The sequence below is a fragment of the Haplochromis burtoni genome, unplaced genomic scaffold (assembly GCF_018398535.1).
Source record: "Haplochromis burtoni strain Fernald_Lab_line unplaced genomic scaffold, NCSU_Asbu1 Contig_6, whole genome shotgun sequence".
Lineage (NCBI taxonomy): Eukaryota > Metazoa > Chordata > Actinopteri > Cichliformes > Cichlidae > Haplochromis > Haplochromis burtoni.
The window spans coordinates 1,335,669-1,359,161 of NW_024582367.1; the positions used below are offsets into that span (position 1 = coordinate 1,335,669).

General features: G+C 39.6%; 1 protein-coding gene across 5 annotated transcripts in view; it reads left to right on the plus strand.

The window, feature by feature from the left end:
* Positions 1 to 632: 632 nt before the first annotated feature.
* Positions 633 to 23,493, plus strand: part of LOC102307260 (KAT8 regulatory NSL complex subunit 1) — a 44,701-nt gene continuing 21,840 nt past the window's right edge. For 2 of the 5 annotated variants that reach the window (XM_014335995.2, XM_014336002.2), the window contains exons 1-2: positions 6,293 to 7,633; positions 11,361 to 12,828. In XM_014335995.2, coding sequence (XP_014191481.1) covers positions 11,429 to 12,828 — 1,400 coding nt within the window. In that variant the 5' untranslated portion in view covers positions 6,293 to 7,633; positions 11,361 to 11,428. Of the gene's footprint in view, positions 730 to 2,043; positions 2,498 to 6,292; positions 7,634 to 11,360; positions 12,829 to 23,493 lie in introns of those variants that run through there. The other 3 variants (XM_014335999.2, XM_042223255.1, XM_014336003.2) reach the window with 3 other exon arrangements.

Sequence of the window (23,493 nt, forward strand, 5' to 3'; positions counted from 1 at the left end):
GCTTCACCCTCGGCCAGGCCTCTGCTCCTGAGTCATTTTCACTCCCCCTGCACGTACCTGAGAAAGGTCAGACTTAAGCTTTACTGACACAGCCCCACAGTTTGCCCCTCTGCGATGCTAACCGCTGGATATTCATGCAGCCAGCACAATGCTGCCTCACTGACTTATATATCCACCCATCCTGTCTCCGTTGCCTGTAAGTAAGCATCAGCAGCTTCAAGTGAATCTCCATTCTTGTAAGGGGTTTACCCGCTATTGTGCCTTTCACCGGTGAAATATCACCCCGCCAGCTCTTATCTGCTTAGAAATACGATGCAACAGAATATAGTAAACAAACTCACGCGCTGCCATTAGCTTTATGTTTGCGTTTTTTTTATTGTGCAGTGAAAACCAGTGGCTCATTTCTAAGCAGTAGTCCCCAAAAGCAAAGCATCAAAATGGGAGACAGTGTAGTTACTTTGAGTGAGAACAGTCGCGTAATGGGGCAGTAAAAGGTGTGCTTCATAAATAACGGGTAAGTTGTGAAACATTTTCAAATAAAAACAATATATTTTGGGATAATGAAGTTTCATGCTATGAACTTTCGTCCACATTTCCGCTGTACGGGCATTTGCAAAGATTGACATCTGCAGCAGCCAATAGAAAGCCTCGAACTGGTCTCTCGACCAATAGCAGCGCAGGGGGGGCTGGTGTTATGGAGTCGTAAACGGTTAGTAACAGGACAAGCAGGTAAGTAAGATTTTGTCTTGTTATTTTCTTAAAATAAATGAACGCTCCGCTTGGCAGGAAAAAAACACACATTACGTTAAGCCCCCGGTTGTTTGGCTTGAGCTGGCGGAGTTTTTAAGCGCACTTTTCTGCTAAACGTGCAGCAGTCATTGAGAAGTCAGAGTGGGATCGGGAAGCAAACAAGCTAGCGAGCGTTAGCATCTCTTGCTAGCTCAGCTGGCTGCTATCTGGCAGCCTGGGAGTTCCAAACATTAGCCTGTTAGCTCCGCAACTGGAGAAACTACTGTTTGATTATAGCATAAATCTCCAGTGGCGCATTCCTTCACACAGCGTTCAGTGAAGGAGCCGCTTTTTGTAAACTTACATTTTAATTTCTACACCGTGGTGCTGACATTAGGCGACATTTAAAACTTTTTCATTATAAAAATTTGCAACGATAACGTTAGTGGATGTTAGCTTTAGCTAGCGTTAGCGTGGCAGCACGACATTCAGATGAATAAATAAATAATAAATAATAAATAAACAGCTGGAGAGACGATACTTAAGACTGAGTCCTAGAAAAAAATAGGGGGGCGGGCGAAGAGGGTATAATTCAGAAAAAACGCTGAAATTCCGAGATTAAAGTCGCGCATTAACGAGAAAAATAGGAGAAATAGTGTTTATTTGTAGCCAATGAGTGACTTTGCTTCACTTTTGAACATTAAGTTTGAAAGAAAATCAGAAATGTGAACTCCTTGTAATAAAAGACCAACAACACCTCTTTCCAAGTATGTTGTTAAGGCAGACAACAAGCGACAAACTCATTTTCACTACGCTGCAGCGCAGGTCTACGTGCAGCAAGCGGTGGGAGGAGTGCACGGACCCTCAACAGTGTACAGCACTGGAAAAACGTCATGTATACTGACGTCCCGCTTCGCTCTCATACAGTGCCAATTTTATATTTATTTATTTTTTACGTACACTGCGCCTCGTTTTTCATATAACCCTGGCATTGTTTTTATTTTTCAGTTTTGTTTGTTTGTTACATTTTTTAATTGTGCCAGATTTGCAATTAACCCTAATTTTGCGTTTTTTTCCACTTAAATTTGCTATAAATTTTATTTGTATATATTCCTTTTTTCCCTTCTTTAATTTGCATTCGTTTTCTCAGAAATTAGCCCCACGTTTGTCATGTAAATTAGCTGTTCTTTATGTTAAATTGCCCCTAAATTCAAGGGTTGTTCTTTCCATTTTCCACTGGGCAATTTTCCAAAGTTTGCTATTTTTTTCCTCAAAAATTTGCCCCCCCCCCCCTTTTTTTTTCTTGTAAATTTACAATTTTTTTAGTTAGTGTAATGTGCTGATATCGATTCACTCATGTAATTGTTTTTGCCCGTTCGAATTTTCTTTCTCTATAGCATCAGGATTGGCAATCAGCATAAGAACTGAAGTAAAATAAAAAGTAAAATCTGCCAAATCAACAACATGGTCCAACAAGGGCCTTGTGAATTAAGGGGAGCAGCTGATAGTAGCTTATATATCTGTAACTTGCAACATGTACAAACAAAAAATTCCACAAGAGTTACAGGCTTGCGCATCACCTAACCCTCTATCTTTTCCTACTACGCCATCATAGTTAAATGTATTGTCTGAAAATTTTAAATATGATTCAAGTAATCTTATTTTTTATTTTATTTGTTTCATTTTAGGTGTCATATTTTCATGTGTGGAAACTGGGAAAATGATCCCATGGATTATTGATTGGAGTTCATCGACAATGGAGTTAAAGGTATAATTGTTATATGCATTTATCTTTATTTTAAAGCCAGGGGGTGCTGCAGCCACCCAATGGCCTTGGAGAAAAGATCACATCAGGGATATAAGTAGTCTGGATTTTGAGCACCCGTGTGAAGAGCATCTGATTAGCATACTCTGTGGACATGTCCCTGTGGATGTATTTTGGTCAAGTGGGATGGATTACATATCCTTGAAGTCTGAAGGGATCACCTAGGAGGAGCACAAGGAAGTTGAGACATCTTTGCATCAGCTGTAACCTGGAGCAAGAGCAAATGGATGGATGGGTATTTGCCAGTTATAACAGTCACAAATCGGTTTGTTTTGTTTCTGTGATGTTTTTCGTTCACGTCCCATGAAGACCTGCGGGGGTCATTTTAGGTTAATACAAAGCAACAACAAAAGGAAAGAAGTAATATTAGGAGGTGAAAATCACACTTTTAAAAGTTACTGTGGTAAATCAATAAGAAATGGCAATCAAATTTTCAAGAAAAAAAATGCAGAAATTCTCAGAAATGAAACTAGCGACAAGACTGGTTCACTGAAAAAGTTATGTTTGTAAAAAGTGTAATATTCTTATAAAAACAACAAACATTTTTGAAAATGATAGTCTTTAATATAAAAGAAAAGAAAATCCAGAAATGATCAGAGATTGAAGCCAACAACGTTTTTTTCTCTTAAGAAATGACAAGGTATATTTCTTTATTTTATTAAAGTAATTTGCAAGAGTTAAATGGAAGTATACCCCTGCTTCACTGTACAAGAGTTGGGAGTGGCTCAAGAGTTGGGAGTTTGCCTTGTAATCGGAAGGTTGCCGGTTCGAGCCCCGGCTTGGACAGTCTCTGTCGTTGTGTCCTTGGGCAAGACACTTCACCCGTTGCCTACTCGTGGTGGTCAGAGGGCAGCTGTCCGGCAGCCTCGCCTCTGTCAGTGCGCCCCAGGGTGGCTGTGGCTGCAATGTAGCTGCAATCACCAGTGTGTGGATGACAGGTTGTGTAAAGCGCTTTCTTCCTCCCTCTGATTTCCACACACACAGATAATGAAGTGTTTATGTCCATGTCCTTTCTGGTAGTCTGATTATGCTCAGAGGCCATGCAAGACCTGTTAGAATAAGTGGGGTGCATTCATTTTTAATACTTAACAAGCATCAGGAGATCAGAGGTACTGAATCAATCTAAAATCACATATTTTTTTCCATTTTCATTTAATAGTGGGCCTAAATGGTAGTGAGACAAGAGAGGATATAATGTAACTTTGTAAACATGTCAGCTCGGGTTTGTACCCGTTTCTAGACGAAAACACTTCTCAGTAGAGAACTACGTTGAATTTCTCTTTTAGTGTGGGAAAATGGCTGTCAGTGTGCAACGAGTCGTTTATAGGATTATCTTCTAGTGCACAGGATGTTATTAAAAGTTGTTTATTTAAATGTCAAAGAAGATAAACCAGACAAGCAAGAGACACTGGAGTAACAGTATGATCATCTAGTGATGGGCGAGTAGCTGCAGAAATGTAGCCTCCCTTAGCAAAAAATAAAAAATAAAACCCATAAATAGTGTTTGAAAGAGAAACTTGAATCTGATATTACTTTTTAAACAATTTCAACAAAACACAGGGCATATTTTTCAATTAAAGTTGTGCCTAATGTAACTTGAAGTCCATCCAAGAAAATTAGGTTAACATACTCACTGTGCTAGAGCCGTGCTTAAAATACCTTCATATGATAAACAAAAATTCAATTAATTTGAAGCTACATGATGTTCAGGTTTATCAGTCAAAAATAGATAAATGATATCTCAGTGTGTAGCCTCAATACAATTTAGACACAATTAAGCCTGGGAAAAAAATCAAAATGACAATGTAAATGTTTAGAAACAAGCTGTTCCGTGGCAAATATTAATTGTTTATTTTTCCATTGATGTGGATGTCAGTCAGCATCGCTGCAAATAGTAGCCAATAAGCTAGCCTTCAACCCAGCTGCTACTTCATCTCTTAAAAATAAAAATGAAAAGAATTAGATTAGATTAGATTAGATAGAACTTTATTAATCCCTCGGGTGGGTTCCTCTGGGAAATTCGATTTCCAAAAAGCACAGCACCGACAGAAGTTTCAGAGTTACAGAATATTATATATATATACACACACACACACACACATATATAAATACAGAGACAATATAAATAAAGTATACGAAGGGGATAAATAGAATAAATAGGAATAAAAAATAAAAATACAAGTGAATGAATTGCACATTTCGAGTATTGAGGTCTATTGAAATTGTGCAATATGCAAAATTAGGTCAAGAAGAAGGAAGTACAATTTGTTAGATGAGATAAGATAAACCTTTAGTCCCACAGGTGGGGAAATTTGTTTACTTATTTGATCAGGTATATACCTGTTTAAATCTTACCTTAAATTGCAAAAGCTTTTGAAAGCAGAAAACAGTGGCCTGGGTTCGAGTCCAAACTGCTGACACGTCTTTCTTCACTATCCAATTTTTAAAAAAACAATTTTTAAAGGCAAAATAATAAAAAATAAAATACAATAAAAATACTATTTTAAAAAGGGGGGCTTGAGTATCACTAATTAAGGTAATGCAGAGGGTTTTTCCTAGTTCAGAAGGGGCCTCTGTTGGGTTTGACTACACCCGTAAGCATGACTGATGCACATTTAGCTAAGGGAAGTAGTCTTTGTTATGTTATGTATGGCCATTTAAGAAACAAGCTCGAGTTCATTAGACCTCTGCAAAAATCTTCTTTAAAAAACAGAAGCTCTTTGGTGGGTGTCAGTATTTTGTTATTTGTAGGAAAATTCCTACTAAATGTGGGCCAGTCATGCTTGCATGTGAGGTCGCCCTCCAAAGGCCAATTTTGAGGCCTAAAAAAGAACTCATAGCATTTGAACTTAAAACATTGCATGGATACAAAACACTGATAAGACTGACTTTATCTTACAATAAGATGATAACTCTGTTAGTCCCCACTCCCCTTTACAACTTCCCAGCAACCACATCCCCCCTCATTACTGAGGTCAGGGATTTGCATTTTTCCTTTAATTTGTCACCCATCCACATGATGATCTTTTCATTAAAAATCAGTCAGATGTGAACATTTGTTTTGGTCTGATCCCCTCAGAATCGGTTTTCCATAATACAAAGTAATAAGAGGTTTGTCTATAATAACAAAGACTTCCTGTGATCCAGGCCCTCCCAAATGCTTCATCTGCATCTGGACATCAGTCAAAATAAAATGAAAACGTCACTTTTTATTAAAAACTTTTAATAAAAGGTCTCTTTTTTTAAATCTATTAGGCAACAATTGAAAAATTTCACAGAAACACAGGTAGGAGTCAGAGTATATTATAGCAACTTTTTTAGCCTTAAACATGCTTGTATATATTTTATCCTGCAGTTTTGTTTTGGGCTAATAAAAAAAGATAGCAGTATAAATGCAACAAAAACATGAGACCGTTCTAAAGAAAATGCTGATTTGTAAGTAAGTGTTTTAAAACATGCCATAGAAAGTACGTTTTTATAATGTTGTCAGACTAATTGATACTTAACAGGCTGTGTCGCCTTCATTATAAGGATTAAATATGTATTGTGGCTCAGTACAGAACTTTCTGGTCATAAATTGCTCAAATTAGATGGTGAAAAATAAAATATCTGCCACTAGAATGCATTATAATAAATCATTATAATGCATAGTAATAATAATCTAATTAACACTGTAGATATTTATAATAAATATATTAATAAATAATAAAATTATAATAAATAGGGTTAAAATACACAAACTTTTTAGAAACTTTATTTCTTGTTGACCTAACATTTTGCTAAGAATGACATATTCATTAACTGAGTTTTGTTTCATTTATGCCTGTTCGGACATAGTTGGCGCTGTTTTTTTCACAATATGAAGGTTTACACGCGGCTCTGTGGGGAAGATCTCCTTCATGCGGCCAGTAACACTTGACACTAAACATAAACATTTAAGACTGATGAGTTAAATTGATTCCCTTATAGTTTTAGCTTAGTTTGTTCTTGTTTGGAGGTAGTTGGCGCTATGTTTGGGCACAGCGTGAGGCTTTTATTATTTTATTACACGCAGCACTGTGGAGAAGAGCTCCTTCATGTGGCCGCTGGCTGCACCTCGTCATGAAGCTTGTTGTGTGTAGTGTAGTGTGGTGTTTGTGGGCGATCCTGTTCCTGTTAAAAAGTGACAAGAGGCGCAGGCTCTGTTTGCACAAATTCTTCCAAAAAATAGCTGCTTAGGGGAGCAGATCCCGGCTGTAGTCCTCGTTCCTGTTAGTTATTGTTGATTTTCCGCGTAAATATTTAGCGCACAGGTGGTCTTTGAAGCATAAGGGGTATTTTCTGTGTGTACCGTTGGAGTAGGACCATAGATATGGCGTGTTTAACCAGAAACAGCAGCGGTCGCGGAACCAGTACAGCAAGAAAATAAAAGTGTGTGTCCGCTGGTATCTTTTTTGGAAGACAATGCCCTCCTGTGGGATCTTCTTTTGAGCTTTTATGTCGTTTCTTATCTGCCCTTTACTCTAGTGGTGACTATGAGAAACGTCTCCCGCCTACCAGCTCTAGCACATACGCACACACTCACGCGCGCGCGCAGCACTTCTATGTTTGTCAGAGTCAAATCCGAGGGAGAGGAGCTAGCCGCCATTTTCTAAGCGTCTCTCCCTAAAACGAGAGAAAACGGCTCGCGGCAAACTGCCGTCTGGATTACCTCTTCCTCACCGGGAATCGGACTTTTCGGTAAAGGATTGCCGTGAAATCGCCTACGTTTGAAGTAATTTGGAGTAGAAAGGACGGTTTCGCGGCCTTGCCCTTATATTCGGCGAGGCTAGCTGGCGAGTAAGGTGTAGCTCGTTGATTCGCCCATTGCTGTATCCGGAACGAACCCGAGCGGCTCTGCGCTGTGGACCCGGGCCCCTTTTCCTCCGCTCTCTGGTTGCATTTATTATTTTTATGGATATTAATTGATGGCTGAGTGATCGAGTCAACGCGCCACATTTTGTGCGTGTGTGTGCGTGTTAGCACCCTTGGATTTTTTCCACCAGAAACTGCAGGGGATTGTTGCCGAAATTCCCTCGGATAGTGCAACCTCGTCACGTGGTAGGTTCCTCCTTTTTCTTTGTTAGCGAGCTAGCTAGACTTGGCTGGGTCTACCCCCAACTTCTCCGCTTTTGACACATTTGAGCCCCATTTGTTTGGCGAACTGAATGAGGACCGCTGTAGATTTAAATGTAAAAACAACAGGGCTGCCTCGCATTTGTTCCTGTAGGTCTAATTACAATGCAAACCATGTCTGCACCCTGCATTTCGCTCCCAGCGCGTTTTAAAATAAGTTCTGGGGATGGTCAGATGCTAACAAGAGGCCAGGATTCATTCTCACGCTAATTCTCCGTTTCGTTATTTATGCTCTCATAATACATGTCAGTGCTGGGCGTTTATGCGCCTCAAACTATCAGCCCGGGCGGTGCGCACAGGTTACGCAGGCTGGAAATGTTTACGTGCCTAACTGGGTTAGCTCAAAGTTTACGGCCGAGATATTGAAGAGAGAGCTTCAAAATAAAAGATCTAATGTGTCGCGGATGGGCAGCTTTTCACTGCAGCTGGAGGCTAAGCTTGCGGGCAGGTTGTGTTTCTTGCATCAGCAGCGTTAATTTGCACACAGTGTGTCTGAAGTGACAGGCTCCACGGAGGAGATATTTATCTGCCGAGTTTCCCTGCTGCGTGATCTCCTGCTCGCGTGTATGTTTTCTTAAGATATTCAGCCACGTCTCGATGCTACAATCGCTCTGCTCTTCGGTGGCTTCAAGGCTATGAATAGACTATTATAGCCGTGTGCTCTCAAAACGCTTTTGTAAACATCAGGAAGACATTTTGGTGATTGCGTTATGCTTGGCTAAACGTTGGATGTGGACATTATTTTTGTCGCATCTCTACAGAGGCTCACAAATGGTGCAGTCGGTCCGTAGGGTTGGTTATTTAAATTACCCCCTGTTCTATGCTCAGCGTGTTGCATGAACTCGCTCAGTGTGTTTAAAGCGGAATGGGCGTTTTTTTTTTTTTGTTTTTTTTAAGGTGGATGAATTGCATTGCATAATCTGCTTCGGAAATACCAACATGGCGTAGTGCGCGCTGACTAGAAACTGCGGTGAAAATACTGAGAGCCGCCTCCATTCATCTCGCCCTGCAGACGCTACAGCGTACATGCAGCTCGCTTTTTATCTGCTGAATTGTGAGAAGGGAGGGTTTTTATCTAAAAGTTTAACATAGATACAAGAGATACTTGGCACGTTTGACGTCCTTAAGGTTTTCTTTAAATTTGAATAATTTACTGACAGATGTAATTGGGTAATAATTTAGGGAAAGGTGTAATAGCTGAAAATTAAACAAGAATCCAGTCAGGATGACATCATGTGCTTTGGGCTAATGCTGGGGCCTAAATCCACCTACTTACTGTAAGAAACCCTGCTGCATACTGACTTACCAGGGCACATGTAGGGCAGTGGGGTTTGGGGCAATTTGCATTGGCTTTTCCTGTTCCTCTCTCATAAAAAGATGTCTTCCAAAGCGTAATCTTTAAAGAGCAGCTTTGTTAAGTTAAAGACAATGAAGGCTTGTTCACACAGGCATGGGTGGAGTGGGAATAATAATTTATTAGCCTGGGATTTAGCTCAGTTGTCTGTTTATTCCATCTTTGTCTTTAGCATCACCAGCCCCAAGGTCAGTGTGTGCATTTTAATTTCTTTGTACTTACCGGATGTTGTGGGTCCCTCTGTTGACAAATTATTGTTGATTTCAGTGACAGCCAAAGAATGGTTCTGGAGTGAACGATTGTATTTTAAGAGACTGAAAACACTTTTGCCCGGGATTTTCTTACCCTTCAACTTTGCTCATGTTTTCTTCTTTAGCAGTTCACAGGTCAGCAACATGTCAAAGAGTCAATGTCATGGAGTTTCCACTTTTATATAGTACATTTATATTGAACATATTTTAATAAACATTTAAGGCAAAAAACTTTATTTTGGGGTGGTGGTTAGTAATTTTCCACTCATTGTACAGTCTTACAGAACCTGTACAGCAAGTATTTCTGTTTAATGTTTTGTTGTATACAGGCACAGTCTGCATTCATGTTTTTCCCATCATGATATACAATTATTATGGAGAATATATATATTTTTTAAGTATATGGATGAAACATGGATTTTTCCTGGCTAACAGAGGGGCTGGGTGAGGGGGTGGGGATACTACCAACATCAGCAAGATTAGTCGGTGTACAGTAAACACAAGGAGTTTATGCTTTTTCCTGTTGCCTTGTTTGACAAAAAAAAATACATTCTCCCAGTATTTCTAACCATCTTGTGAAGAAAACCATTGTACATATTAGGGGTGGTTGATATAACCTCAGCATTAAATCTTGATAATCTTGAAAATACTGAATTCTTTATTCATGTTTGATTCTTGAAGCTTGTGGGTACACGTAAATGAAGGGCATGGCCCATCCTCCTTTTCTAATGAGCTAATATCATTGATGAGAAATTGCTAATTTGAAGTGTGAATCTATTGAAATAAAGTGCCAACAGCAGCAATAGTGTAGTAGTGACACGGCATTATCTCCAGTGACACAGCAAAAGACAAATGTGGCCTTGTTTGCTTTTTCCCCAGGACATTTTAAGTATAAAATTGCTGTTTAACAATAGCTAAACCAACTTAACCCTGTAACAGTTCAGTAACTGCACAATATTATCACATAATGAAACTGAAAAATATTTAATAACTTGTAACTTTGGTTGAGCTTTTTTAATCAGTTGCTGAAAGTCCTCCTTCACTACTATGTAGCCGGATCAGTAATTTCCATCCACCCTTGTTTACATTTGGGAGCTACTAGTATCCCCTCCTCCATAGCCTTCTTTATTTTTGTTTTTAAAGTTTATTTATTTTAATTATAATTTTTTCCTGAAGTGGTGACACACGTTTGTTTACACCTTTAGAGTAAACAATTTTCTTGTACGTTTTTTTTTTGTAAGGTACCGCACTTTATTGGAGATTGTTGAAATATTTCCCTTTTAGGCACCAAATCTTCATCGCTCTCAGACATGTCTGGGCTTGTTGCACATAAAAGCATATTGTTTTACAGTAATGATATTGTGATGACATTATTATGTCACCATACAAATTTATGCTGGTATGATGTATCATGGCTGATGTATGACACAGTTGTAGTAATTTTGTAATAAAAAAAAAGAATACAAAAGTCTAAGTATTTAAAATATTACTGTTCGTCTTTTTCTCCCTCTTCTTCTTATTACTGTTGTTTTTATTGTTATATTGTTGCAATAATAATATTATTGTATTCATATCATTATTATAACAATAATAATAATCATAATAGAAGAAGAAGTGTGGACAACAGAAATTTCACTGTGCAAGCAGTGGTTTGAATAAAGCATATTTTTGTGTATACTTGGTTGCTGAACACAGTCACTAAAATACTGCATTTATTGCATCAAATATGGTTTCTCATATTTCAAGAACAGGTCTTACGGTTCCCTCACCTGAGTAATTTTGAATGAATGAATATAAATGACACTTATGGAGCTGCTGGTTTCAGTTTTAAATGAACATAGGTAGTATCTGTATGTTTGTTTACACGTTGTGATGAGGCACATCCCTGTATAAGGTTACTAATGTTATCTCTTAAGCGCTGATGGGAAATCTACCACACAACTCCCTCATGTGAAATAGTATCAGAATTTGATGATGGGTGGTTTTTGGTCATAAGGTGACTCTTAACTTTTATTTCTTTTCTGTGGTTTGTTTTTTGTCCCTGCAGGCTGTCCTCAGGTGGGGCAGTAAGCGGGTGGAGTGGAGCAGGCCGCGGTGCCCGTCCCTCTGCACTGCATGGCTGCGATGGCGCCCGCTCTCACCGACGCCCCAGCCGAAGCTCACCACATCCGCTTCAAACTGGCTGCCCCATCCTCGAGTCTCTCACCAGCCAGTGCAGAGAACAACGGTAACGCCAGCAACATCCTCATCCACAGCAGCGGCCCCGCCAAGTGCAAGGCCACCTCCGAAGAGTGTCCCCTCGACTTTTGTGGCGGAGGCGGTAACCAGGAACAGCAGCAGCCACAGGCCCAATCTGACTCTGTGTCCCAGGCCTCTGCCCTGGGCAAACTCCAGCCACTTGTGGCTTCTTATCTTTACCCGGATGTGACACCTGTCCCTTCAACTAAGGAGTCAATTAAGCTGCAAGGAGTCCTCATTAAACAGTCTGTGCTGAAAAGCCACAGAATACTGCCCAACTCTCTGCTCAACGGCAGCGGAGACTTCCTCAGGAAGAGGCAGGCGATTGAACTGTCGGGCGGCCAGCTCAAAAGTCTCATGAGTGGCGGCACCAACGGAAGCGGCCAGCCCATGGCACCCGTCAACGGCCTGGCCAAGAAGCTGGCCACCATGTCCAGCTCTGGCTGTGTGGTCGCGGTGAATGGCGACAAGCCTCCCGCCGCCACCGACTCTCAGCCCCAGAACCTGCCCTTTGACTCTGAGACCTTGACGGCGACCTTAACAGGGCACATCCCTTTGAAAGGAGCTCTCAAACGGAGGCATTCCTCTGGGGTTTCTCAAAACACAGATGGACAAAATGTCGAACCACCAGTGCTTCAGTCAGCTGCACTTTCTCCCTTTACCAGCGGCAACCCTAACCCAGTTGAACAGGCAAATTTGGAGGAAGCAGATCCAGATACCCCTACGAGTCAGCCACAGGGTTCTGATGGAGAGCGGCCAGGCAGCAGTCAGCAGGGCTCACCGCCATGTACGCCTGCAGCTCCCATACCCTGCGGTTCCTCCTCAGATAGCCTCGACGCTCATGTAAGAGAACGCACTCTTATCAATAGCAGCCGCCAAGCCGAGCTCGAGAGCCGACTGCGACGCCTGCACAAACGTCTTCAAGTGGTACAGGCAAAGCAGGTTGAGCGGCACATTCAGCAGCAGCTGGGTGGCTTCTTGGACACGGCCTTGAATCGGCTACTAGGCAGCAACCGGAAATCAGAGACTGCAACCCCCACAGCTTCATGGAGGACCGGGCGCCACTCGTCAAACAACCGGGATGGTCTGAGTCGTTTCCTGAAAAGTGGCTCGATGCCCTTGGAGCTGGAGAGGTTGTATTTGAGTGGCTCAGCCAACCTTCATTCAGCAGAAAGCGCCTTTGACTCTGATGTAACAGAGAGTAGCTCTGGAGGGGACTCTGACCTGGAAGAGGAGGAGCTGTCCCGAGTGGACATTGAGCAGCGGCATGTCAAAATGTAAGTCACCCTCTGAGACATCAGGCTGTCAGGGAGTTTGTACACAAGCACACAGCTGGTTAGAGCCTTCAAAGACTGGAGGTGAACACTGAGGGAAAGAAGTCTTATGTTGGAAAAAGGTTTTATACAGAAGCTCCACAGAAGGATTCATTTAAAATTTGGCTGCACTGTTTGGTAAAGCCACAGTACTCTGACATTTCATGGTGCTGGGAGTTGTTCAGTCCCTATATTTCCAGGGAAAGTTTCTTGCTACAGTTTTTCTGTTATGCCATTCCAGGTGCTAGTGACAATTGTAACCACATAGCCTGCCTCAGTAGTTGTTGGGTAAAACCCCAGGAAGGGGTAAGAGGTACGATTCACCCAGAGAGAGAGCGTGTGTAGTTGTGTGGGTGCTATCCGGTGGAGAACGAACCGGCTCGAATGGACTTGCTGCCTCCTGAGAGGGCCTGAGCTGAAATCACGCGTTGTATTTATTTGCAGGGCGAAAAAGTGAGCACCCACAGAGCACGTCACTGTTTTGGTTTAAAACTGAAACCTAGTAGGAACGTAGAACTGCAGGGGTGGTGGTGGTTTTTGCAGAAGGTGTCAGTTTTATATTTTAACATGCTGCCTGTTGTGACGTCAGGTTTCCCTCAGCCGGGAGGGTGGCCTGTGCATGTACTTCATGGGAAGTTCACATCAGAGAACGTCTTTCTGTGTCATTAGATTTGGGGAAAGTGTGTGTGTGTGTGGGGGGGTAGAGCAGGTGGTGTTAGCAGCATTAATGGAGTTACTGGCCTGTTGAAGATTGGGTAGATTATTAACAAAGCAGTTAAGATCACTGATTTTTATTATCCTTTCCAGTGTTGACTTTAGACCTTTGACCTAAATAACTCCATAACGTAACAAGAAACTTGTGTCCTTAGCATACATGACTGAGGGGTTCAGTTTTGGAGCAAATGGTTTTTGAATGTTTTCTGTAGAGCTCAATGGGGGCGAGAATATGTTGATTAAGTTATAAATATACTTTATACAATTTCTGTCTTGTTCAAACACAAAAAGAAGCAAATCAATTAAGAAAACTAAATAAATATGATACGCAAGATAAATAAAACATAAGTTAAAAAATTAAAGGGGAAAATAAATGTAAATAAAATAATTGATTCAACTATAGAGAGAATGACTAAAAATGTAGATCAAATAAAATATAATGCCAGAGAAAATAAAACAAGACAAATAAAAGTGTTAAAAAAATAAGGTAGAAAATTGGGGAAAGTAGCATTAAGCAAAATTGAAAATTAAATAAGATATGTTAAAACCCAGGATAAGAAGTTCTCTAATGCCTTTTAAAATGCCTGTATAAAGTAGTAGTACTAGTAGTAGTCATTTAGGTAATAAGGGTGAATATGGCAGTTCAGAGTTGCATGTTTGTAATGAAAGTGAAAGCTGTCATGTCTGCAGGGGGTTCCCAAAGTTATGTTCTTAAAAATACTATGACAGGGTTTTGTTTTTTTGTAGTTGTTTTTTAATTCAGTCTCCTTTGTTTTCAGTAGTGGATACGGTTTGCCAGGAGGTCATCAGGGTCATGGTGATAGAAATGGGAAGTTGTGACATTTTAGATGGCTGTATTATTTGTGAACTCATAGCTGATAGTTGCATCTTGTCAGTGAAAATGCCAGGCAGAGGAAACCGTATGGAAAGGTTGGTTTAATTAGAGGCCGTCAAGGCAAATTAGTGGATCAACTTAACCCTTCCTTTTAGCTCTAACTCGGCTCATTATAATGTAGGCATCTCTTGAATTTCCCCAAGTAATGATGATCAAAAGCACTTTTCACCAAGCACCTGAAGTACTTTAAGGTATTATTTGAGTTTACGTGTTGGGCTCAGTTAGCTCTTTAGACATGATGTAAATGACTCATACTGAGCTCATTACATTCAGTGATTTCTTTCTCTAAAGGGGACCAATCATCATGTAATAATCAGCTGAAATTCCCAACAGTGGCTTCATCTTTTCTTCATCTGCTTCAGTTAATCTTCTGTTATAGCCAACATGATATGTCTTGTTGCTGCTTTACCATGAAAGCTTTCCAGCCACCAGCCATCACAAGGCTTTTATTGTGAAGCAGCAACGGCTTCTTGGAGCCTTAGTCACTCTTAACAAGCACTAACTCTTCAGTGAATTCAAGCACGTCTCTGTGGAAAACTGTACACGTATTTACAGTTTTTTTTTCCCTCCACTCTGTGAAACGCTGGATTTTAACCTGTATGGTAAATTACACATCAGAACTTGTGAGTGTATGACCGTTTCTAAATGTTGTTTTGCTCAGAGAAGATCACTAATCAATCATTGGCTAACAATGTTAACCATACTGAAGCAAGCTTAGGGCCTACAGGTCAGGAGATGTGTTAAGCAAACAAGTGTCGTTTTTCCACTCATGTATGTGACCTTAACCTGAGAGCAACTAGTTAAGCTTTGTGTTTGAGGGCAGCAGAGTGCTCTTAGCCTGAATTACTTGAAATTTTATCAAGTTTCAACTTAACAAAGAATTGGTTTCACCTTGGATTGATTATAGATAAACATTCAAATTTCAGTTCTTTTAGATAAATCATGATTATTTAACAGATTGTGGAAATATAAATAGATTAATTGAACTCAAGAAACGTTAACACCTGTGGTTCCCAAGTAGTGTGCTCTTGGTAAGTATGAGTGTGCTACAGGATTTGTGACAACCATATGTTGCTGTGATATACAACAATTAAGTATTAATTCATTTGTTGCATCAGTACATGAAAGCTACCTGTCTTGCGACTTTAGTGAGAGGGGATATCAACAGGGCTCAACTGACGTGTGGCATCTGTAGTGAGGTGTTGGTTAATGCCACCATGATGTCAAGCTAGCTGACGAGGCATTTGGAAACGAAATATCTGCCAGTTAAAGAGTGTTGAATTTGAACCAGAAGGCATAAGACAGTTGGGTTAAAGTATCAGAAGCAGGGATGGAGTTGAGGTACAGGTTGGGCTGTTAGAAGCCGCATTACAATATCAAAAAAGAATGAACAGCAGATAAGAGTACAGGTGTGCCTTGAAGTTTTGGTTTTGCCATTTGTGCGTGCACAAACCAGTGGACTACATGACTAAGGGTTGCTGCTCTCACTATTCAAAATGCTAGTTGGTTAAACTATTTGTTTTAATTGATAGTAGTTAGCTTCTTCCCTGACAGACAGAAGTGCCTCTCTTGAATGCAGATGAGTGGCTGTAACTTCACAGTAAACAGGTGTTTAAATACTGTTATATATTTGTAGTCAGCAATGCACATAATAGTGGGTTTACACTAAATATTAGTGTTTTATTAATGTCCAACACCAGTTAGCTGCTGGCTCTAAGGTGCTATGCAGCCACCCACCATTAGCCAGACAGGCAAACAACCGAAGTAAGAGGAATTACACCCCCACAAAGTAGTGTGGGTCTGCACTAGTTTGGTGTAAAATGTGAGAGTAGACTGATATCACTTAGCTGGAGCAATCGTTAGGCCTAGTGTGGACTCTAAACATGCTTATGCTCACCGGCCAAAGACAAATTTTGATCTTGGAAAAGCCCCTAAAATATACAGCTGGTAATTTGAAGACATTACACATGACAAGTTTTACATTTTCAAAGCAGAGGAAAATTCTGTATTTTTTTTGTTCATGGTGATACCTGCTAAGAAAAAATGCAATATAAAACTTTTAATTTATCTGGCTCAAAATTGGCCTCTGGAGGGCGACTACAGGTGTATGCAATGTAATTGGTTTGCAGTAAGTCGGTGTTTTCCTAAGTCATCTGTGCATTTTCCTGTTTTTTGTTTTGTTTTGCTTTTTTGTCACATTGATCGTGAGTAAAATAAAACTACATAAAGTCAAACTTTTTAAAAAAAAAAAAAAAAAAAAAGAAAAAATATATATATAATATATATATGATAATAGTTTTATTTATAAAAAATAAATAAATAATAAATTAAATAAAACAAAACAAAACATGCCTGGTGATTTTCCTTGGGATAGAAGGCCAAACCCTCTTCTGTCATCAAGGAAGAACACGGACATTGTGTAGCTGTTCATTCAGTATATTTAAAAAATAAAAAACCCAAAAAAACTGGTTTCTTAGCTCCCAGCCCTCCGGCTCTGAAACCTTAGCTCCCTTTGTGAACATGTTCGTCTTCCTGGAAATAAGGTGTGTGTGTTTATGTACATATAACCATGAAGCCACATTTTCACAACTGGCACTTTGTCTCAGTTACCAATTACTGGCTTACAGCTTGGTACCACTCAACACTACACTCACAATGTAATGTTGTCTTCTTCAGGCCAGCAGCACCTCAATTATTTAATGTCAGCCGAGTTGACAGCGTTGTGTAAAATAACCTATTTGGATGCGTTGCATTACTTACAGCTAATCCCATCATCGCTGTCTTTACTGTAGACGTGGTTTCTCGTATCTCAGAGGATTGGGGGGCCAGCCAACTGGCCAGCATCTGGTGCAGGCTGTCAATGTGACGTCTGTCCATGCCGCTTTCCTTTATAAACTATTTGCAGAATCACTTGGATGCATTAGATTAGGCCTGTTACACTGCATTGAGAAATGAGTGGGTACTTTTTTTTTCCTTTTAGTTTCTGAGGCAACAATAAACGCTCATCAGGAAATCTCAGATGTTACATAATGCCTCGTAGACAGAACAATGAAAACGTCTGCGTATTTGCACTAAGGTTTGGGGGCTTTGCATGTTTTAGTTGATCAAACTGTGCTTCAGTGATGGAGTACATGTTGCTCATATGATACTAATGCATCGGGACAGTTAAATGACTGTCTGCCCACCTTGCTTCTGCTTGTGAATCAGGGTGACTAGTTTGGCCGGGACCACAGCGTGCCCTTCATGCTTATGGCTCAGCATTACTCTGCAGTCTCAGCTGCTCAGCTACGTTGTCCCCATACTCATTCCTCCATGTCTGTGTATTTACGGATGTATGCGAGCCCCTGTGTACGTTCCTGTCCTGCTCTGACACATCTGGATGCGTTTAGCTCGAGCTGAGTTCCTGAACACGAACCCACAGTCGTTACATAACCCTCCTCTTTTATGTAATGACTTGCTGCTGCTGCAGCTCTCTGGTTGAATTTGCCCTCTCTAGTTTCTCCTGCCCCACACCCTGCCTCGGCCTGCCTTGTTCAGTTTTCTTCCTATGAAAAGATGAGCCTGACCAGCTGCTAGCTCACCCCTGGCACATCAATTATATCTGAAGAAAATAATGTCAATGTTAGGATAGTTTTCAGCTCTTTTTATTATTTAATGTGTTTGAAAACCCTTCGCACAGGAGGACAAAGAACTAAAATGACAGCTGCTAACTTTAATTTCTCTGTTCTTGTTACATAGTATGAATGATGGCTTGCTGGTTGTGAAGCATAATTGAAAAAAGCAATTCAGAGGTCACACTTCAAAGTATCAATATAAGTATGGTAGAGAGTGGAAGTTATGGGAGTTTTAGTAGTGTAGTTTGGTTGGTTGGATTCATTTTCCCTCATAGTTTTGCAGTATTTGTGTAAGTATGCAGCCTTAAAAATGCTAAGCGGTGAATAATTAGATTTTATGATTAAAACAAAATAATAATTCACCATCCCTTTAATTCCAAAGAGTTAAAAAGATTGAGTAGCAGAGTCTTAAATCTTTCCTGCTTTGAGCTGTAGGATGCCTGAACTGGTCTGTTCACATTTAGATGATAGCTAACCTAAACTGCATTTGACACAGGGCTGGTACTGCAGCTTTAACCACCTTGTATAGTCCTGCAGAGATGTTTTGGAGGGTCCAACCTAAATCTGAGCTTTTGAAGTACAAATGAAGCTTTGTACTGGCTTTCTTTGTAGTAGTTACCTGTCCTGACAAAACTAAAAACCCCAGTCCCCATGGGCATTGCGATGGTGGTTCGCAGCTTTCAGTGTTAACTTGGGGTTACTGCTTCAGGCTGTAAGTGCACGGTGTGTTTGATGTGTTGTTTCACTTCTGTTTCGCACAAAATAAATAATTTGACTTCCATCTACATCAGTTATTATCAGAGGAATGTGTGATAATGATCTAGAAAGGATATAAACAGAGAAATGTAACTGTGGAGTATTTCTGCAGGAAGGTATTTATTTTTGTGCTTTCACAAATTAAATATTAATTTATTTTACCTCTCAGCAATGTAGTTTATTTGTAATTTGTACATTAGAGCTCTGAAACTTGAAACATGTGTCATTTAAACTGTCTTTTTATTAAGAGTTTTTCTTTTATACATATAAACAAAAAGAGAAGAAAAGGATTACAGATTATCTGTACATTCGGGGTAATTAGCCTGTACACTTAAGGCTGTGAAATATAAAAGGAAAAGAAAGCTAAATAAAGAAATATAAACATAAGTATTATAATAGTAATATTTCCCCAGATAACATAATCCCTGCAAAATAATCCGATTCATTCCCACCCAGGTCACTGCCCTAGACCTGTACACTGTAGTTCCACTCCTGACATGAGGGAGTTGCACATAGACAAAAGTGAATGTACCTGAAAATCTGTGTCATTTAAATAGTTCCTGTGTTCAGGACTGACTCTGTCCCTTAGATCAATGACAGATGTGGAAATCACTTACATTTGTGGATGGATCAAAGTGAAATGAATTTGACTGATTTAAACCTCTTGGTTTTAAATACTTATCAATTTTATAATCCCTGTTCTGTCAGCTGCAGTTCCTGGGGTGTAAAACATACTTGGCAACAGATGAGTCCCAGCGTGAAAACATATTCATGCAAATTCTTGTGACAGTGCAACTCGTACTTGTACTACACAGCTTCCTTCTGCATTGCTAGTCGGGTTGCATATATAAAATGTATTTCTTCAGACACTAGAGCACACTCACGTTAAAGAGTTTTTAGTGTTAAGCTCAGCCTTGCTCTACTTGAACATAGGTCACTAAAGTTAAAGTAATCTCACTTATCCAAAAATCTGTGTATTTTCCTGTCATTTTAGACTTTGGAAGTAAGTGTTTTACTTTTGCATAAATTAACCAGTGAATTCTATTTAAAGTTTAAAATAATCCTCTTAATTAAAAACAAATTTTTCTCTTTTTTAATTATAACAAACTCTGACATTTCCAGTTATTAAGTACTTGTTTTTAATCAGTGGTGCCAAACAATTTAACTGCAGTGAAGTTAATAATTAGATTTTTAAAAATAAGGTTAGGTTAGGGATTTCAGTGTTACTCCACTGGATTTAGAAGTATATGGAAAGTTAAAAGTATTTGTACTTCCTACATAGATTCTTTCACTCATAAAGAAGTTACTATTATTGTTTAGTTACAACAACAATTACATGGGAAGTTTTTGTAACCTTTCAGCCTGATCTTTAGACTCAAGGAATGACAGAAATGTTTAAAATTGCACTTTCCTGTTATGCCTTCAGTTGCCTGGCACATTTTATTTTAATTTTTTTAAGGAAGTGAATTGAGGCAGATCTTTCAGTTGGTCTTATGGACCTGGTAAATGTTCTCCATAATGTACTTATTTAATGATAGAGAAACATTTGCAGAGGTATTTTTTGGGTTAAGGTTAAATAATAGTGATCCAAGTATAACAGCAGGAACAGCAGTACACTCCTGAAGTCTTCCAGTTCAGCTCTAACTTGCCCACTCTCTTTATTGCCAGCCTGAGTAAAATATGAACATTCAATGACTGCTCTTTGGAGTTGTGGCACATCTGTTGAGTATCAAATGTGTGCATTTGCTGAAGACTGCTTGAGAGGAAGGTGGAGGTAAAAAACGAGCCATCACTGCAAGTTGGAATGGGTGTGGGTGCACATTTTTAAACTGTCTCTCTCCTGGAAGATATTGATAGTGCTACATTTAGCTGTTCGCATGAAAGAGAGAGAAAAGTACAATGACCCAGCTCCTCTCTGACCTCCACACACAGCTTGCCAATCAGGCTGCGAGCCAGGAGCACATGTCAGATCATAAATTTACGGAAAGTTACAGATTATGGGAGGCGCTCTGTCAAGGGTGTGTGTGACGCTGATGCTGTTAAATAATATGGCAATATGCAGTTTGGACCCGGATCATAAATATGGGTTAAAAGGAGGGAGAAAGTTAAGATAAAACCTACACTTTTAAACTAGCACTCACTGTATTTGTGCATCAGTGCCACAGAAAGCAGCTGATCACAGGTGACGTGGGTGGACATGACTTTTATTTACATGCACAATAGTTCTGTCTGTGCTTTGGCTGTGCAGTTAATCAAATTTTATATTAAACAAGATGATTAAGATAATCATCTGCCTTTTTTCTTTACTAATAGTCCAAAATGACACTTAGCCAAGCTTGTGGCAGTTTTACTTCAGTTCATATTTCTTTATGTAATTCAATTATATTTAAAGTGCATGGAAATCCACTTAATTCTTCTAAGTTGAAGCTGCTGTTTTTCCTGCGTGTAATCATATTAATCTTGCTGTAATCACAAATCCCTAGTCTGTGTTAATGTCTGTCCTATACTAATTTTAAGTATTGTTGTGTAAGAGTGATAAAGTGAAAAAACAAACCTAACAATGCGTACTACAGTTGTATTAAGACTGTCGAGTTTCACTTATCCCCACAAAAAACAAACACAAATTCATATTTTCTATTAACTTTTCAAAGAAGTAAATGTGTTTCTAGTTTTTGAAACCTCTCTATTTGTGTTCCCTTCAGCATGCTTCAGGTGGGATGACTGCTGTCAGTTTTCAGCTTAGCATAAATACAGACAGCTTTTACTTTTAAATGCTTGTCTAACTTTTAAAACATAGTGGTGATAAAAGGAAGCATAAGAAAGGACAATTTTCATCACCTTTTACATTTCCTGATCAGGTGCTTCTCGAAGTATAGCATGAATGACAGCAGCGTCATCTTCACTGCTTTTCTGTTTTCAACCTTTTTGAGGAAAAATGAGGCTATTTGGGATGAATCTTGTAAAACATTCATTCAGTACCCTCTCATACTGCTTTTAATTTGCTGTTATGCTTCACAGGTGAATTCATGGCTGTGGTTGGTGGAAACACATTTCTGCTGTCCTTTGTGGCACCTTTTTCCCCCCTGTGGGTTTAAAAAGAGAATTAATTAGTGAGCTTCATTTCTAAAAAAAATGCCCAGCAGTCCAGTGTGATACAGTCGAAGCCCCTCTCATACTGCAGACATGCCTGTACACACTGTAATCAACATGTGCTTTTAATGACGAAATGATAAACCAACACATGGTGGCTCGGATTACATGTTATTAGAATTGCCAACTGTTACACAACCACATGCAGTTAATTCACCAAATTGTGTTTCTATTTGGAAAGGAAGTAAACGGTCTCTGTGGCGCTAGTGGTCAGAAAGATGATTATAGTTGTTGAGGATGCACTCATATATATTTTTTAAACCTTTGGCTTCAGGTGTCTTCTGTTCTAATCCACCACCAGCGTTTCTGTATTCCTCACTGTGGGGTTATGGCACAAGTAACGGGTCAGTAGTGAGAGCATAAGAATTTTTTATTTTCCCTTAGTCACAATTATAAAAACAATCAGATGAACTGTGATTACCATCTTATTGAGTAAACTAACAAAGTTAATGTGTATTGAACTAAACCCACCACAGCCTGGTGGGGAGTTTCTTGAGAGGCAAAAGTAAAGGACAAAACCAGAACACGCTTTTATCCTGATAATCGTGTTTTAAATGATTATGAAATCAGATTAACTGCAGAGCCCTATTCTGAGGAGGACACTGGGAATCATTACTTATACGTAAGACAATATTGAGTTCAGCTTAAAGATTGCTTTACTTACTCTGCGCATAAAATGTAATTCCTTATATTGGCATATTATTGCAATAATAGCTTCCCAGCAATTGCTCCACCAAATTGTCTTTCTACCTCCTGTCTTGTGTACAGCCCTGAAAGTAAACAAGTGAGCTGCAGACAAAAATGTCTCGCTCATAGTGTGAGATTTTCAGCAAAGAATTTGCTTCATTCTGCATCGCAAAAACCCTTCGCTGCTGTACAGGGAAAGCACTTCATGGCAGTATGTTGCATTAACTGGATTTCATCCATCAGTTGTACTCTTCCTCATCTGGTGGCTTTTGAGTGGTAGACTGTGTGATGCAGGACAAAAGTTTATTCACGTTCGGTGAGAACACATCATTAGCTTTGGGTTACTTCATTTGTACATCTGGGTAGATTTGGTCTGTAGCAGGTGAGTCATCTGTGTTCTCACACACAGGGCTGTGCGATATGACCAAAATCTCATATCCCGATATTAAGACATCTATCGTCCGATAACGATATAAATCACAAAAAATGTAACATTTTCTGTAAATTCTGTGAATCTCGGGCAGCTCGACTTGCGTGAAGTGTTTCCAGCTAGAGTCGAGTGTTTTAACTGATGCATGAAACTATACTTTTTAGACAGGTTGTAACGGCCACCGTTTTCTTTGAGTATTTATTACACGGCGTGCTGCGGGGGAAAGCCTGTTCTAACGTTTGAGTCTAAGGTTTATTTTTTTAGCACCTGGCGGCTCTTTTTTAATTCTCATCCGTAAATACTCTGCATCTTTCACGTGATTCAGTTTATTTTGAAAAGTCTCAACAGGATCTTGAGCTTTATTGTGAAAGGTTTATGTGGAA